Source organism: Bacillus rossius, chromosome 1 (assembly GCF_032445375.1).
Source record: "Bacillus rossius redtenbacheri isolate Brsri chromosome 1, Brsri_v3, whole genome shotgun sequence".
Classification (NCBI taxonomy): Eukaryota; Metazoa; Arthropoda; class Insecta; order Phasmatodea; family Bacillidae; genus Bacillus; species Bacillus rossius.
This window is the reverse complement of record NC_086330.1, coordinates 52,464,048-52,481,248: the sequence shown is the minus strand read 5'-3', so window position 1 is coordinate 52,481,248 and position 17,201 is coordinate 52,464,048. Positions and strand designations below refer to the sequence as shown.

The 17,201-nt window shown below is 37.5% G+C and overlaps 1 protein-coding gene across 1 annotated transcript; it reads right to left on the bottom strand.

Annotated features, from left to right (window-relative positions):
* Positions 1-883: 883 nt before the first annotated feature.
* LOC134536023 (DNA-directed RNA polymerase II subunit RPB3) lies at positions 884-13,397 on the bottom strand. The gene is made up of 5 exons (XM_063375536.1): positions 12,987-13,397; positions 8,953-9,124; positions 6,859-7,039; positions 6,263-6,469; positions 884-1,248 (listed from the first exon to the last, which is right to left on the bottom strand). Exons 1-5 carry the CDS (start codon positions 13,070-13,072, stop codon positions 1,067-1,069), a joined length of 828 nt encoding a protein of 275 aa, XP_063231606.1. The 5' UTR covers positions 13,073-13,397; the 3' UTR covers positions 884-1,066.
* Positions 13,398-17,201: the final 3,804 nt, after the last annotated feature.

Genomic DNA, 17,201 nt, shown 5'->3' with positions numbered 1-17,201 from the left:
ACTATTTTTTAAGTTCTGTTTGAGACATTTTCCTTAAATTTAAAACTTAATTTTTGATGTTGGCATTTTTCAACCGCACAGATTGTTTAGTGGCCATATTCCGCCTGTTCAGTTGCGCCCCCCTGCTCTGCTTAGTTGGAAAACCAAACTATAAACTGCCAGTTTAGTCTTATGCACAGACGTGACAGAGAGAGTAACACTTGAAAAGTGGGATGAGGACAATGGAGTTTGTCCAGGGTTCCTTTTGCTTCTCTTCACTGAGGCAAAGAAACTCCCTCCCCCTACTCTTTCACCCTCCCAGATGACCATTGCATTTTTTACGCTTTCAGAATGGCTGCTTTTGAACTACAGTCATAAAACATTTTTTTCCTTGGCGTTTCAAACCAGGTCGTGTACACTACTGATGACAGTGGCACCAGAAAAGGTTTAGTAAATAAGAAATAAACTTTAAAATTTTAATAATTTATTATTTAAAGTGCTCAGGACTTTAATTGTAAATTCTACTCCATAAAGTCTTTATCATAAAATCATAAACAAAAATTTTGGGGGTCACATTATATTCAGAGTCGCTTTATTTTTGGGTAAATACGGTATTAGCCCCTTCACTTGGCCTTTTTTTTTTACATACAACATTCCCTTGTGTGCAACTTAACCAAGCAGAGGGCAAACTAAGTTTATATCTTAATAAAATTGTTTTTTTCCTTACCTAACAGTTCCACAATGCATCCCAAGTAGAGATGTGCGTTTTTTGAAAACAGCCGCTTTGATACTATAACATTTCTGTAGTACATTAATGGCATAAATAGTCATATTCACTACACAGCAACACATGTGAAAAATATGTATGATGATAATTATTTGTAAATCATAAAAACATAACACATTTGCAGTTCGTTGAAATTTTTATTACATTGCCATTTGGAACCGAACCTCAGAACTAATACAATTGATTGTAAATAAGTTTGAATTCTTTTCAGTAAAAATGTTTCATGTATCATATAAAAATATTCTAAGTACACAGACAAACAAAAATGAAACTGCAAAACGTAAATTCCAAGGAAATGCTCTAATTGATGGCAAGAGCTTCGCTGCTCAGCTCATGGCTCAACTGGGTCTGCAGGTTCGACAGTTTGTTCTTCAAGATCGATATACCCATCATCACGATGTTTTCTGGACGCAAAGCTCCAGAGCTCTCCACGTTGAAGTAGAACTTGTTGGGTTTTGCTTCCCAAGTGTATGGTGCTTCATCTGCAAAATTACGGTCAACCATGTGGTATAATTCTAATTAGTGACAGGTTGAATCAATTCTTTGACACACCTACTCTTCCATTCAAGACTATAATCAAACTGGTATCAAATAATTGTAATTTTAAGCCATATATTTCCATAATTAAATAACACTCATAAAGACATAAACTGGTACTACGTAGATTATAAGAAAACTTTGAACACACAACATTCTAGGGTATGAAAAGGCTTCAACTATAAAATTGCTCAACTATAATATGAATTCAACACAAAACTAACTTGAATAAAGAATTTTTAGTGTAAACCAATCTTCAATGTAACGTTACAATGACTATTAGACAGTCTCAAATAGAGTTGTTAGATTTCTGGGAAAGTGTTTTTGCGAAAATATTCCAAGTTATACTTTCACAGAAACACAAAATTAAATTCCATCAATATTTGTATACAAACAGAACAAAATAAAGCATATATTTTGTCTTTCTTTACAATGTAATGGCTCACTTAACATTTGAGAGATGGGTAGGACCCATGCTACCCTCTACCAACTATTAAAAACAAAAACAAAATTGTTTAAACAGTACCTGCCAATCTGGAAAAAATTATTGTACAACATATATCAACCTATCTTAAATTGTGAAATCTATGTAGGTAATGGAAATAAAAGGCAAATTTTATGTTAAGTATGTGGTTGTGTATCAGAAAATTTCTGGAATGGAATATTTTTGTTATATCTCTGCTTAAACAGAATAACAAGCTTAGATATTTCAATGTACGTACAATAAAATGTATTCTACTACTACTAATAATAATAATAATAATAATAATAATAAAAGACAATAGAGAATTAATGCAACCTGGCAGCCAAGGTAAACAGCCAAAATCCACTTGCAAATATCACAATGTGAGTGGCTCAATTTGTGCTTGATTACAGAATGTGCCAAACCATAGAATGCCGGATTAAAGACACGTCACTGTAAAAGCAATATGTAATAATCAATTTATATTCAGCTATCCCTAAATAAATTTTAAAAGATAAAAAAAAAAAAAGAATTTGTATGAAACTAATGTATGCAATGTCAGAACCAGAACTGATAAAATATACATTTACTATACCTACATTAGTTACAAAAATCTCTGAAGTTTCATTAAAAATCAAAGAACATACATTAAAACGTTGTCAATTCATGGCCCTCTTCACAATTGAATGTTAGATCATGTTTAATATATAATCTTGTATATTACAACCAATTCATATCAGTAAATATCACTGCGTCAACTCAAGGAAGAGAAATTTGCACCGAGCGCGAAGTGCTAAAGATCGAAGATGTGTTCTCGGTGGCGTCTTTCCGTCCTCCCTGCATTCCCCCCCCCCCCCCCCCCCACCAGCCTTGCCGTCATCCCTCTGTTGTTTTTTCCCTCCCTTCTTCTGGCTTAGCACATGCATACTGAGTGTCATGTTGGCCTATAAAAGGCTGCGTTAGGCATTGTTCAATCTTCATTTGGATTTAGATTTATAGTTGATTTCTAGTTTTGTAAGGGTCCCGAGGTCATGGCAGTGCCTTCAGTCAAAGTTAGTTTGCAGTCTGGCATGTGGCGGAAATGCCCGTAACGTAACTGTTAATGCCACTTGTGTCTTGTCTAAATTTTGTTTTGTTTCCACCTTCCAAATTTTAGTTTGGCTTAGAGTTTTTTGTGCCCACGTTGCCGTTAATATAACTACTTACTGCTTTTTCTCTGCCATGGTGAGCCTGGGCATGCCTCTCTGGTTGCCCTCACATGTTTGAATTGCAGCCTAATTCTGCTTGGTTCGCTTAAACAGTTACCTGAGTTAACCATCTGAGTTAACTATTGAGCATTGTTTGTTGATCCCTACTGTGATAGCTATTTTTCGTAAAGTATCTTTTGGAAATCTAGTTTTTTTTTTCCCCTGGATGATGCATGCACGCACGTAGTATAATTAATCTCTGTTGTTCACGTATTTTAAGTGCATATCATTCATTACGTAATTTATTAACGTAAATTTTTATTAAGGAAGAAACCCCTCTATAACATTTTTTTGTGAGTTTTCAGAGTATGTATCCAAATTCTATTTAATCTTTAGGTTAAACGAGTGATGCATAATTATCACAGTCATTGTTTTGTTATGCTCATAATGCACATAAATTAAATGGTGTCACATTATTATGCAACAGTTTTGTTAACCATGTAACATTGCATAATTCCTGCCCCCTGCTACTTATAACATTTGGAATGAGAATGTGTTATGTTAATGATGTTTTACTTAATGTTTCATAATTAATTTATACTCATATTTCTTTTATTATGTATAGGCATTTAAGACACATTGTTTGTGATTTAATATTATTAATTTTGGTTAGGTTTTACATAAAGCTGAATGTAGTGATTTATTATTATTTTTTTACTCTAATTTGTTTGGCCAGTTAAAATTAGTATGTCTATTAATTACGTTTTTGCGATTTAGCAGCCTATGGCCAGTAAGACTAACATTCTAGAAAGTTTAAAAAGAAAGGATGACACGGGCATGACACTCTGTCACCCTTAAGTTATTTTCACGCCTCAAATTAGAGGGAAAACCCAACACATGGGCGCGCGGCTGCACCGCAGTGGTCTATAACTTTCACTGGGTGCTATCTCGCCAGCCAATCAGAGCGAGCCTTGAGGTGGTGTGATGTGTCTTTCCAGACTTTCAGAGAAAAATGTTATTCCAGTATTTCTCCTTATATGGTCATGTACCTCATTCTGTATTGTGATTGGTCAGTTGGCATGGGGTTGCCTTCCCTTTGTTTTTACATTTGTAAGGGAAGACAACTTCATTGTTCAGTTAGTTGTCAATCGTCGCCACGTACAGTTATGTCGTCGGCAGCTCGCCGAAAAACAATGTAAAAGCTGCTATTAGCCAATTTCACGCCTGCTGGTCAGGGCCAGGCCAAAGGTAACTTTTTGTTGGTTGGTTTTTGGACGTTTAATTAGAAATTACGACTCCAGATGTCTGCATCGTCCCAGGGTGAACATTGTCACCCTCCTGGAATTCTTTTTCCACGGGTTATTGGTATCTTTGTTAAACATATAAACAACGGGACTTTAATATTTTTTGTAATCGAGCGACGAGCTAAGCCTGCAGTGAATGTGTGGCAAATCATCTGGACATATAAGTTGTGATCTACGTTGTGTTTTTTTAGAAGTAATAATAAAATAAAAGACTACCTTAAAGTAAAAACTCTTTTATTTTAAATAACTAAATACAAACTTTAATTCATCCTTGATATTGGCAGCAAAACTAACTTAAAAACAAAACTTCAAAATCATTCATGTAAACTTTTCAAGTTATTTAAGTGTCGTGTTAAGATTCTGGGTTGCTTAGCAGGACCAACCTGGAATGTAACAACCACTGCTCTTGTTTTGATGAAATAACTCTTGTATACTAGTGCTTTGAAATTCATTATACTGGTTAATTTTCAAGCATTTAAACATTAAAACATATACTGTCCATTTCACGTATCAGAACGTGGTTTCAATCCTATGCCGATTAATTGTCTAGTGTATCTGACTAAAGCAGAATTTGTAACCTACTAGGTTTGGAGTAGACCCAGTATGTTGCAAATAAAAATTTTTAACAAGAGAGTACACATCATTAGTTGGAGTATATGGAATTACATCATGTAACAGTGAATTTTTAGCATCATACAAATCAATAGAAATGAAGAAGTAATTGGCCACATATTTCGCTTGGTATTTCAGTAGAACATGTAAGAACAAACTAACAATGTTTGGACAAAAATACAGAACAGAGTCCCTTAATGTATTATTGTCACTTTGCTTTATATCCTAAACTAAAAAAGAAGCTTACTCATAATATGGTCTAACCAGACAAAATTAAATTTACACATCATAATTAAGATAAGGTATTCATATAATACAACTACATAGCTCATGAAACACAATAAATATAGGGACCTCGGTGGGCGTGAACTCCAACGAATAATGCTTATGTGGCACAGGTATGGATTCAATATCAACACCCTGGCATGGGTCATATTTATGAGCACCGAGTCAGTAGCCAAGTGATTCGGAGTCAGCCATAATCTTGGTGGTCCTCTGTGCCTCTGTGGGCCTCTGTGCATCATGATGTCACAAACCCCAAAGTACTGGCATCACAACTGTGCAACAGATGGAACGCGAAGGATGCAAAGTATGTAATAGAAAAATACTGCACTATTGTGAACATGTGGTTTATAACCAGGCAACAAATAGAAAAAAACTACATCAGAGTTTTGCTAATCCAGAAGTTTGGATTAAACATAATTTACCTTAAAATGGACATTAATAAAAGTTTTAGATGGATAAAAATTTAACAATAAATGCTTTCTTTTATTATAAATACAACTTTTCCTAAAGATTAGTTTTAGTTTTAATATTAAAGTATACATAGACATAAAATTTTAATCTACAAATCCTACTCAGTTTTTAATCGCGTCCGGATTAACGAAAATCTACTGTATACTATATAAAATGTTTCTTGCTATTATATGCACAACCCATGCACAACAGCCATCAATATTTACAAGTTTGTTTTAATGGACCTGTTTGAAAACAATGTGTAATCCAAATTTAGTATTTTTTAATTTTATTTTACATACTAATTTAGTACACAAAACATTGGAAATTCACACATAATAACTGTATTACCAATGTACTAGTTAAAAAAAACATTCATAAACAAAAATGTCATGCTTATTTCTGCATCAACACACTCGCAACACAACGGAAATCTTTCAATTGAAAAGTATGTCGTGAATGAATTTTGTCGCACTGGCGTTGTAGAAGTGTCAAGCGTGACTGGTTAGAATATTATATTATTAGCATCACATCCATCATGTTGCATCCATAGTACTATTGTGATTCCAGCTTCCAACAAATCAAGGAATTCAGAAAGTTAAGATTTTTTACTGTCTTAAGAAAGCAGATTCTCCTACCCTCCAAGTGAACAACTTACGTTGGTCATCTTCCAGTTCCGTGTATTCACTCTTGGGCCATTCTTCTGGCTTCGGGAAGAGTGTGTGTCGCATTGCATTGTCTGGGTCGTACTCAAAGCACACCCCAGTTGTTGGGTTCCACTTGGCATGTTCCTTGCCGAAGCCCTTCTTAGCGTATGCCCTCAACTTTAGTTCCTGACCCTTTCGTAACTTTATTATCAGTATTTCTGAAACAAGCAGGAATGCTCTCTCGCACGACATTGCACAATACACCAGTTGTACACTTCATTAAACATTAACCAACTAAATATTTTTTTTCAACACCCATACCCACCTCATTAACTTTTTTTTTAACTGCGTAAATTATTTTGTACTATTCAAGCACCTTGGCCCTACACAACATTTTCTTTGGATTAACTATAAAAAATTTTTAAAAAAGAAAAGCCAGCATGTAACAATAAGTTCATAATTATTCTCATGTTTGTTTGACGACAGATTCCTTCACCTACAGACCTGTGCTTAAGCTTGGTTGGATTCAAAAAGGAGAAGACTGCCCCAATCATACCACTCTAAAATTGCAAATATGATTCTCAACAAAACTAAGTAACAACATTACCATCTGTTTCGCCGTAACCAGATGCATCTTCTTCTCTGTGTCTGGACGTCACAGGGACCACTCTGGGGTCATTCGACTTCAGGTCGGCGGTCGTGACGTGTATCGTTTGTTCGTCTGTGCACTTCACATCCAGGGTGAACTCCACGCTACAGTCTTGGCAAAAATCAACACACGTACAGTCCTGCAACATATACAAACTACACTGTTAAATTCAAGTCCTTATTGGAGTAACCATTTCAAAACATCAGAAAAATTTCATTAAAATGTTACCACAAAAAAATCATTATAACTAGTATCTAGTTACTGTTATTTTTTGCATAGAAAAAGTTTTTTAGGAGATATGAGCCACACCATTTATGGAACATGTATAGATACATAAATAAAACATCACATCCACTTAACAGGAACTTGCTGTTTCTGAATAGTAAATACTCCTACGTGTCCTTTACTGTCACAGGCTGTACTCAGTGAGAAACTAGCACTGAAAGAATATCAGAATTCTTTTGAAACTAACACAATTCTTTTGGAACTAACACGACCCTGTTTATCAACAAAAAAATTAATTACTTCTGCACTCATTTGTGTAAAAAAATTTCACACACTATTTTCAATTTTGAATTCTTACACATTTAATTTAATCATGTGACAGTAGTAAACAAAAAGAAAGGGCATAGACAACAGCTAGCTGGCTGGCTAAGCCAGACTTTTATTAGATTTATTACAAAAAGAGCACTACAAACCCCTTAAATGCCACAAGGGTGCATACACAGATGAAAAAAATGCATCCTTTCACAAAGGGTTACATGAGTAATTTTGTAAGACGCCTTGCAACTATTCAAAAGGTCGACAAACATAGCTTACATCCTTTAAGATGCATTTTTCAAGGATACTTTGTATCTGGAAAAAGCAATTGAATCTTATGATAATTGTAGGCAGGCCCAAAAATGTAATTTATGCAAGCACTGTAAATTTCTACAACCAAAACAAAGTTTACTAAGACATTTTGTTCCTCTTTACTCAATAATGAGAAAAAGCTGCCACTAGGGCCATAGGGGTCCATTGTACCAATATTGGTATTGAACTGTTTTGAAGAAAAAATATTAACATGACCACCACACACATTAGAAGGGAAATTTCACAGATGGAGCGATAAGAAATTTAGACACACAAATATTTGAAACACGTGCAATTGTGTGCTAAAAATAGATCTTTATTCACTAATGTCAGCAAATGTCAGCATCAGCAAAATTTAAGAATGAAATGATGTCTTTATAATAACTAAAATATGGTAAATAACTTCAAGAATCACAATCACCATAAAATCTACCAAATACTGTGTTAATAAATGCTCCGGATCCTGTAGTCAATATTGATATATAATTATTCATTTTCAATTTCAATTGGTCATCTAAGAAGTCAATTGGAAATGACTACATAATTTTTTTATTATTTTAATACAATGCAAATGAAGTTTTAAAGAAAAAGCTTATCTTTGGAGCATAACTAAATATGCGGCACTTAATAATCTCTTTAACCTACTAATGTTTGCCGGAGAGTGGGAGTGGGACATTCAATACTTCCGCTCCCCCTCTCCACCAGTCCTGAGCATTGTACTTTTCGTTATACTCTGATGAGTCATCGTCTCAACTTACCCTACCAGCTGCAAAAAAGTCTCATTAAAAAAATTGAAAAAAATAAGTTTTTAAATAATTCTAACTTTTTTTTTTAGTACAACATAAACATTTGGATAAACTATGAAATATGACAAAACTCAAGTCTAATGAGCTCTGTTGCAATGAAAATGTGCTCTAACTGATTTTAAAAGTTAGGTAACACTTTAAGTGGAAAACATCCGCTCACACAAGTAACAAAGGCAAAGATATGGAAAGTGAAAACATGTAGGTCAATCTTATAGTAATGCTTCCCTGTAAGAGGTCATGCTCAATTCCCATAAAACTCATAAGAATTTTTTTTTACAATATTTTACAAGTTACACACAAAGAAAAGTGCTTTGGAATAAATCTAAATCATAATTATTTTAAATAATATTTAATATATGAGAGTAATGATAATGTAACTAAAATGTTATCTTACTCGTGTGTAATGCAAACGTTCCACAACTTCATCTGATGTCAGCGGAATAAGTCCAATCCGATGAGCCAAAAACTCATCACTCAATACTGTTGAATTGGCTTCAAGTTGTACCCAGTCGATGGCTAAAGTAGGAGTTTCAGCAATAAATACCCGCCTCATGCTGTTCGCAACACTGAAAAATAGAAAGATACTAACTTACTGAAATTTGTGTAGGCTATTTCAAAAACTGGGCACAAATATACAAAAAAATTATTTATTACTTTTTTTTACAAAATTCCTTCAGTCACTTTCAAAGTACTCTCCATTAGATGCAATGCACTAGTCAAGTCTTTTTCCCCACTACTTGAAGCACCTCTAGAACTCTTCAACTTTGATTCCTCCAGTGCCCTTTACAAAGCTGTTTTTACCACCTCCATATCATCGAAACGCTTCCCTTTAAGATTTTTCTTAATTCTCTAGAACAGGAAAAAATCGTACAGGGCCAGGTCTGGTGAATACGGAGGGTGGGGATTGACAGTCCACCCCTGAGAGGCCAAATAGCTGTTCGCTCGTAAGTCCGTGTGTGCGGGGACATTGTCCCGATGAAGGAACCAGTCACCTGATCGCCAAAGTTCCGGGCGTTTCCTCCGCACATACTCTCGCAAACGTCTTAAAACTTCCAAATAAAAGTGCTGGTTAACAGTCTGGTTAGTGGGAACAAATTCCCGGTGTGTAATTCCACGAACATCAAAAAAGACAATGATCATTGTCTTAACATTCGACCTCACTTGTCTTGCTTTCTTTGCTCTGAGGAAGTTGGGAGACTTCCACTGGATTGGTGCTTGCTTGGTTTTTGGGTCATACCTGTAACACCAACTCTCACTTGTAATGACTTTGGTCAAAAAGTTTGGATCACTTTCAATCTTTTTCAAGTCCTGGCTCAAATTCAATTGTATGTTTTTTTGATCATGTTTGAGAAGACAAGGAACAAATTTAGCGGCAACACATCTCATTTGCAAATCCTCAGTCAAAATCCGTTGGCACTAGCTCCAACTCACTCCTGTCTCTTCTGAAATCTCGTCGATTGTGAAACGACGATCCTTGTTTATTTTTGGCGGATTTTTTTCAATGTTTTCATCATTTCGAGATGTTGAAGCTAGCCCAAAACGAGCATGGCTTTCAACACTCATCTTACCATGTTTAAAGTGCCCAAACCACTCCTAGAAAGCCTATTGAAGCATTTGGTAAGATTCTGTTGCTGATTTTTCAAGCAGGAAACAAAATTTCAAACACACTATTTGTTCTTTTAAATCTGCCAAAACGACTTCGCAGGTGGAACACAAGAACAGTAAGATAAAAACAATACTACGATCAACGTTAACCTACAAACTGATGCCATCTGGGCAGCTGTTTAGTGAAGGTATCTACTAACCCCTTCTAACGGGAGAACTCTCTACTACATCTAAAAATGGCACGGCGCTATCAGTCCAATTTGTTTGGATCCCCCTCATTCTGCAATGAAGTAGGCTAAATATTACAGCTAGTAAGATGTATAAATCCTAACATGGTTACTGGGAGTAAGTAATATGTACACAAATGTTTGTGATGTTAACATTCATCAATTTAATCTCTAGTGCTAGATGATCATGAAATTGAAATTGTTGTAGCCATTTAATATTATATTAGTTTTTGTAAGGTTGTGAGACACAATGGTGTACTTTATAATGATTTTATGCAACATTTACTGTGTGAAAGTGATATTGCAAGTTTGTTTTAACATTTCAAATAGGGTATGGTTTTAGTTTTTTTATAAGGCTAGGTGTTTGAACTTTTTATGATCATAGCTAAAGTAAATGAGTGGTTACATTACGTCAGCCAAATAAATAATATGTAAAATTGTTGTTAAAATATTACATAACACAAGAATTTACTTTTAAAATTTTCCCCCAAAATATGATTTCTAGTTCTAGGTGATCATAAATTAAGTAAAAGACTCTTTATTAAGGTCAGTTTCACAAATAATTTGTAAAATTGTTCCCTAAGTATCAAAACTACTGCAAAATTTGTATTCATTTTGTTTGCCTGGAAGGTCAGGTTTTCACACTTGTAGGTGACCTTAACTAATTGAAAGGTTCGTTAGGTTAGGTCAGTGACATAAAAAATATTGTGAATTCTTAAAAATGTATGAATTCTTGAAAAATCACATTTTTTTTATTAAGGCTGGATTATGGAAACCTCTTTAGTGGTGAAAAGCTGTACTGAATGAGATAATAAAATATACCACAACATAGTGATTAATCACTACCTTGAACATAAAAAGGAGACTTCCTGTGGTACTGCCAGAAAGAACAAAATAACTTAGAACATAAAGAGCACAAAATAACATACAATATGAGGCCACATCTGGATAAGAAAAATGCTAGTGTGCTACAGGAGCAGTACAGATCTGTTTTTAGGGTTCTGAGCTAAAATCTTTTTTTCAATTTTGTTTGTTAAATTGTTTTTACCCTACAATTTCCCAGAATTTCACTGCCCATAATGGTTCCTTACTAGGTATCCAGTTTATATCAAAGTTTTATAACACACATTTTCAAAATAAAATATATTTTGGTTATGGTACAGTTTCACATCACACATTTAACTGCTTAATTAATTTTGATATTTTGCGTTAAAATAAAAATTGATACGTTTTCTGGAACAATCACAAACACCGCATACTTCTTACTTTATTTTAATATTTTAGTTAAAATTGCTCCCAAGAACAATGTTCCTCAAAGTTTTATATATATTTTCAAAATCAAATATATTTGGATAATTTTACAGCTTTGCTTCAAATCACAAAAAAAAAAATTCTACTTTTAAAGTATTTTATTAAAAAAATACAGGATGCAAATAAGGAAAAATAATTATTTTATAATTTAAAATTACATCAGTAGAAGGAAAGGTCATGGAGAGACTAGTGCACAGGTATGTAGTAGGGGAGATGGAGAGGAAGCAGTGGCTAGACAACAGGCAAGATGGTTTTCAGAGGAGCTACTCATGCGGCACACAGCTGACAGACCTGCTGAAGAAGTTAGTGAAGTAGAGTAGACATGGACAGCAGATCGATGCCTGTTTCATAGATTTTGAAAAGGCCTCCAATAAGAAGGTTCCCCATTAGAAATTAATGAAGAAACTGTAGGGGGTCATAAGGGACAGAAGGCTGGTGGAGTAGATTAGCGATTTCCTCAGGAACAGGACACAGAGGGTACATATGGAGGGTGAGATGTCTGAGGAGGAAAGTGTAATCTTGGGGGTGCCACAGGGCAGTGTAATTGGCCCACTGTTTTCCACTATCATGGTTAACAATTTGGGGGAGGACTAGGAAGAAGACTGTTGTTAAGAAGGTCTACCACTGAAGGGGAGTTATAGTAGGTGAGGCATAAAGTTATAGGACTGCAAGGAAATCTGGGGTGGGAAGAGCAAGTGATGAAGGTTGCTAAGAAGAGCACACAGACTCTGGGCAGGCTGAGACAAGTGCTTACGAAAGAAAGCAGTAATTTAAAGGAAAAGGCCTATTCAACAATGGTTTGCGCCACGCTGGAGTACACAGCAGCAGTGTGTGACCCAAATACAGCAGTGCTTTAGAGGAAGCTGGAGGGGGTGCAGTGGAAGGCGGCTAGAATTGAGTGATGAAAAGGGAGAGAGTTTTAATAGCACACCGGAGCTGATGAAGGAAATGGGGTGAGAGACCTAATGGACAGAAGGCAGAAGGTGATGCTAGTTAGGATGTACCCAGTGCTGGGTGGAGAGGTAAGAGTAGGGAGAACTGGGAAGACGAGTTGCGATAGGGATTCCTAGACGTCGAAGAGAAAACACTAGAAAGATATTTAAGGAGCGAAAGATGGAAAAGGGAAGGAATACTATGGCTGTCACTAAAATTGCCCATTAAACGCATCACTTATTGTATTCTTTATTTTGGATGATTGCATTTTTAGATATTTTTATGAACAGGTTTGCACAACTATATTGAATAAATCATGATGTACAAAAATGCAAAAACATCTATAATATACCTTAACTCTGTATCCTCCACTTGAAACTTCACATTTTCCTCTGTTAGCTCAGAAATATGAACAGATGGTTGATTAGCGTAAGGCATATCCCAATATAAACGCAAAATGTAATTTACTTTAATTTAATTCTCCATCTAAACACAACAAAACACAGCAAGTACAGACGTAAACAAAGTAAGAAAGCAAAACAATATGTTGAATGTTTCAGGTTTGCAACAATATTTCATAAATTTTCAGCTGCAAACGTTTTAAGAAAGAATTCTCAAGAAATTTTTTTTTTAAACAATTCTATCTACACTAGTTTTTCTCATAATAAGTAAATAATTATGTATTGCAAAATTTAACAATGATTTAACGTCGTCCCGACCATGGCCTCTTGGCCCGTGCTCCGCACCACTAATACCAGATCCAGTTTTCGGAGCGCACCCCTAGCCCAGCAAGAATGAGTCAGGCGAGCGATCGGGCGTGACCCCATTGGACTCAAATAAACTTAAGGCCACGGAACCCCGGGGGCTCGACCCCATAAAACAATTAAAAGACAAGACACTAGGACACAATTATTAATTCACAGGTATTAAACAGGGGTGCCCGTTTCTGGTGCTTTGATAATTGAAAGGGATCTTGTAAATCAAATTGGCAACCCCGCACTTTCCTTAACAAAAGCAGTTATCTGTCGGTTCAGGATGGAAATATTACCTGATATGACCAAAATTATTATTAGAAAATCAGTTTAAATTAATGCAAAATGTGATAAAATATAATACTAAAAAAGTATAATATTATAAAATAATTGAGTATATCATTGAGAAAATGGCATAAAAAATTTCGGGGGGGGGGGGGGGTGGCGCATCATTAGGTTAAGGAGGAGGGGCATAGTGTTTGGGGGGGGGGGTGGGCACCTCTGTATTAAACAAGTGCGTTGTAGCCACTCCGTGCGAGCACAGCATGCACGGAGCAGACAACGAACCTCATTAACAGTCAAGCGGCCACTGACCTTAATTAAAGTGCCCGTGACAATGATCAAATCGGATTAGGAGAAATCCCACTAATACAGTTCACAGGGAGACAATATGTTAATTAATTTACTGTTGCCAACTTGATGCCACAATTCAAATAATTATATACTCTAAAACAATTGTTAATCCTTAAGCACCCAATTACCAGGTGATAACTTTTAATTGGTCACCTGGAACGTGTTTTTAGCTTATAATAAAGCAAATTAAGTTCATGTAAGTTTTTGGCGCTGACTCACAAAGGAGGTGAAAGTTTCCCTCCCTTGCGATGCGGCCATGTTCGGCAGTCTCCAACCACTCCGCGCGGGGTCAAGACGTGTGTCCGTGAGCAGCTGACGCCGACCGCCAATGCTCCTCTGTCGCATAGACCGCTATGCCTCATCAACGTCTCGTAAAAACGTGTGCACCGAACGCGCTCGTGCGCGCAGCAAAGTGTAGTGCGTGCGACGAGGCGAACGCCATGCAACGAGTGCTGCGCCGGCGGAAAAATCCGGCCAGGTGTGGCGTATCCCTCCGCCGCACTACAACAAATTATTTTAATTATGTTTTCCACAGGTTTTTATTAAACATTATTTTTCATTAATTAATAATTCAGTCTTTGCGAAATCATGTTTCACTGTGCGATTTGTCCCGAACCTGACCGGTTCAGTTTCCCGCGAAATTCACACGTTTCCGCGGGAGGGCTGGCGGGGGAGGGAGGTCGCGCGCGGCGACACCGGTAGTGTCCTTCGAGAGCTCAACGAGGCCGGCAGCCTGCGCGCAACGCGGAACCTTCAACTTTTGCTTTCACCGACATGTACTTTTCAATAGTGTAATTTCTTTTCAACCTTTCACGTACAGTTACGCGGTCGGCCTAATTTTACCATGAGGTACTTAACTTAATTAAATTAGTGCTCCGAGATGAGTGTTCTACATCATACGTAAGTACTGTGGGGAGTTTATGTGAATTTACGTCGGCGCTTCACGCCCCAACCTAGCCTACCGGCTACATAGTTTTGGCCCGCACGGGGCAGCCAGCAGGCGACGCGTGCCATCGAACTTTATAACGAGTCAGTCCCTGGGACACACCTAGACACCACGTAGAGTCGCCGGAGACACGGGCCTACGTGCTGCTAGCCCAGTTTACTAAGAGCTAGGTAATAGTGTAGTGTATTGTTCGTCAAGATATCGTGTGCCATGTCAGAGTGTATTTTGTAACTTTCGCATCACGTGTACAAGTCCGCCCCTCACGCGCATTAAAATCGTGAGCCGCCACTGAGGAAGTGAGCTGCGCGTGTGACTAGTCGCGTCGGGCAAACCGTTACGGCCAGAACGGGCAGCACCATGTATTGGGCTGTGCTGTATTAAATTCACCAACTAAACTTTGTGTTACTCTTCAGGCGTCCCGAGTGGCCATAACAGCTCGGGGGGCCCTACTGCGTTAACCCCTACCTCTAGCCACAAGGCCGAACCTTCCCTTTCGCTAAGATCGCTGCCCATATGCCTGCCGGCTGCAATCTCAAGTAAGTGTAAAGTGTAATTTAAGATCACGCTCACTGAGCCCCCCTAAGACAGGTAACTTTCGGTGCTGGCCGTCTCCAGAGCACTAGTAACCGCGCCCCCACGAGACTGCCGCGGAAAATTCACAGTAATATGTTAGTGTCGTGTTTTGTTCTGTAATCAGCGTGTGTTAATGTAACTGTACAACGGCTCAGATTCAGCATAGCGCATTCGCATAGTTTTTGTAGCGGTTCTAACACCGCATAGAGTATGTATAGGGAGTACCGCGTACCCATGCGTACCACTGGAGAAGTCCGTGAATTAAATGCAAATTAAAATAAACGGTGTCACTTACGATTATTTCGCACCACTCCGTCCTCCACACGGCCGAGCGGATTCACAACCAAGTAGGGAAGTTCAGGATAGATTTCAAGCTGTGTACCTAGTGGGGCACGCGGGGGCATAGTACCCACGACCCATCACCAACGGCCTAGTGTCTCACTAGCCTGCCCCCCCTTCCCTACCCTAGGACAATAGCAGCACCGCGATGCCCGTAGAGCCCGTACTTCCCGGGCCTTCTACAGAGGCCGGGTGATGGCAGATTTTACAAATGTATTTTGTTGGCATTATCATTGGCAAGTGTGCGGAAGTAAACAAATTAAGCTTGAGTTTCCAAATAAATCTTTATTTTATTTAAGTACAAGGAAGACATTTAAAGAAAATTGCAAATCTCTGAAAATAACATTAATAAGTACAAGCAAAAGTATCCCACAAAAAGGGAAGTTAAAAAAGACCGGGAACCTTACAGTTCACTGAGATGCGAGTCACAAAGGAGCAGTTTTAAAAATTCTACGAAATTTGCTCATTACTCGTGAAAAACACCATCCTGCAAAGATTAATATATTTTAATTAATGCTTACTTATCTTAACCAACCCTCACGTAAAACAAAATTAAGAACAATTAATTATTACACAAAATGTACCTAGCATAACGTTTACTAAGATGAAATTCAGAGCTGCTCGCATTTCGGTTATACTTACATCCCTTGAGAACTGTAGTCTATCCGAAAAAAAACAATTGATGACTGATGTGAAACTAGAGCTAATGGAAAAGAGATAATATAAACATGGAGATTAAAGCATATACAAGAGCATTAAAGTAGAAAAAATATACAGATACCAATAGAAGAATTGACAGCTGCCTTGCTACACTTTCGGTAAGGGTGAAAATGCCAGGCACCTGTTGGTGGGTGGTTTACCTGTGCATCTGTGGTAAGCGAAGGTACAAACAAATATACCCCAGGGAGAAACTCTCCAGAATTCTATAATCATGTGTGCCAACCAACAGAGCGATGAGACTGAGAAATCTGGGCATGATGCGACATGCCATGCAGGCAGTAAAGTCTGCCATCACCCGGGGTCTTGAGCTCGATACCCGGGGTGAGCCTAGAAGTTGCTGGTGTCTCTGTTGAGGTGTTAGTTCTCCGGGAGGGCGCCAGGCTAGTCTTAAAGCGTCTAGCCATTGCTGTGGTGGGTCGTCGGCCCCAGTGTGCACTACTAAGCTCCTAGGCTATTGATTAGGGTATGATGGCTGAACACAATACACACACGCACGATATTACTGATGGTTGTTACTTGATCGGATAGGAAACGCGGGGAAAGGCACGTAAGTTCTAGTTGATGACCCGTTCTCGACTGCTGTTGACCGCGGCCGGCCGAGGAG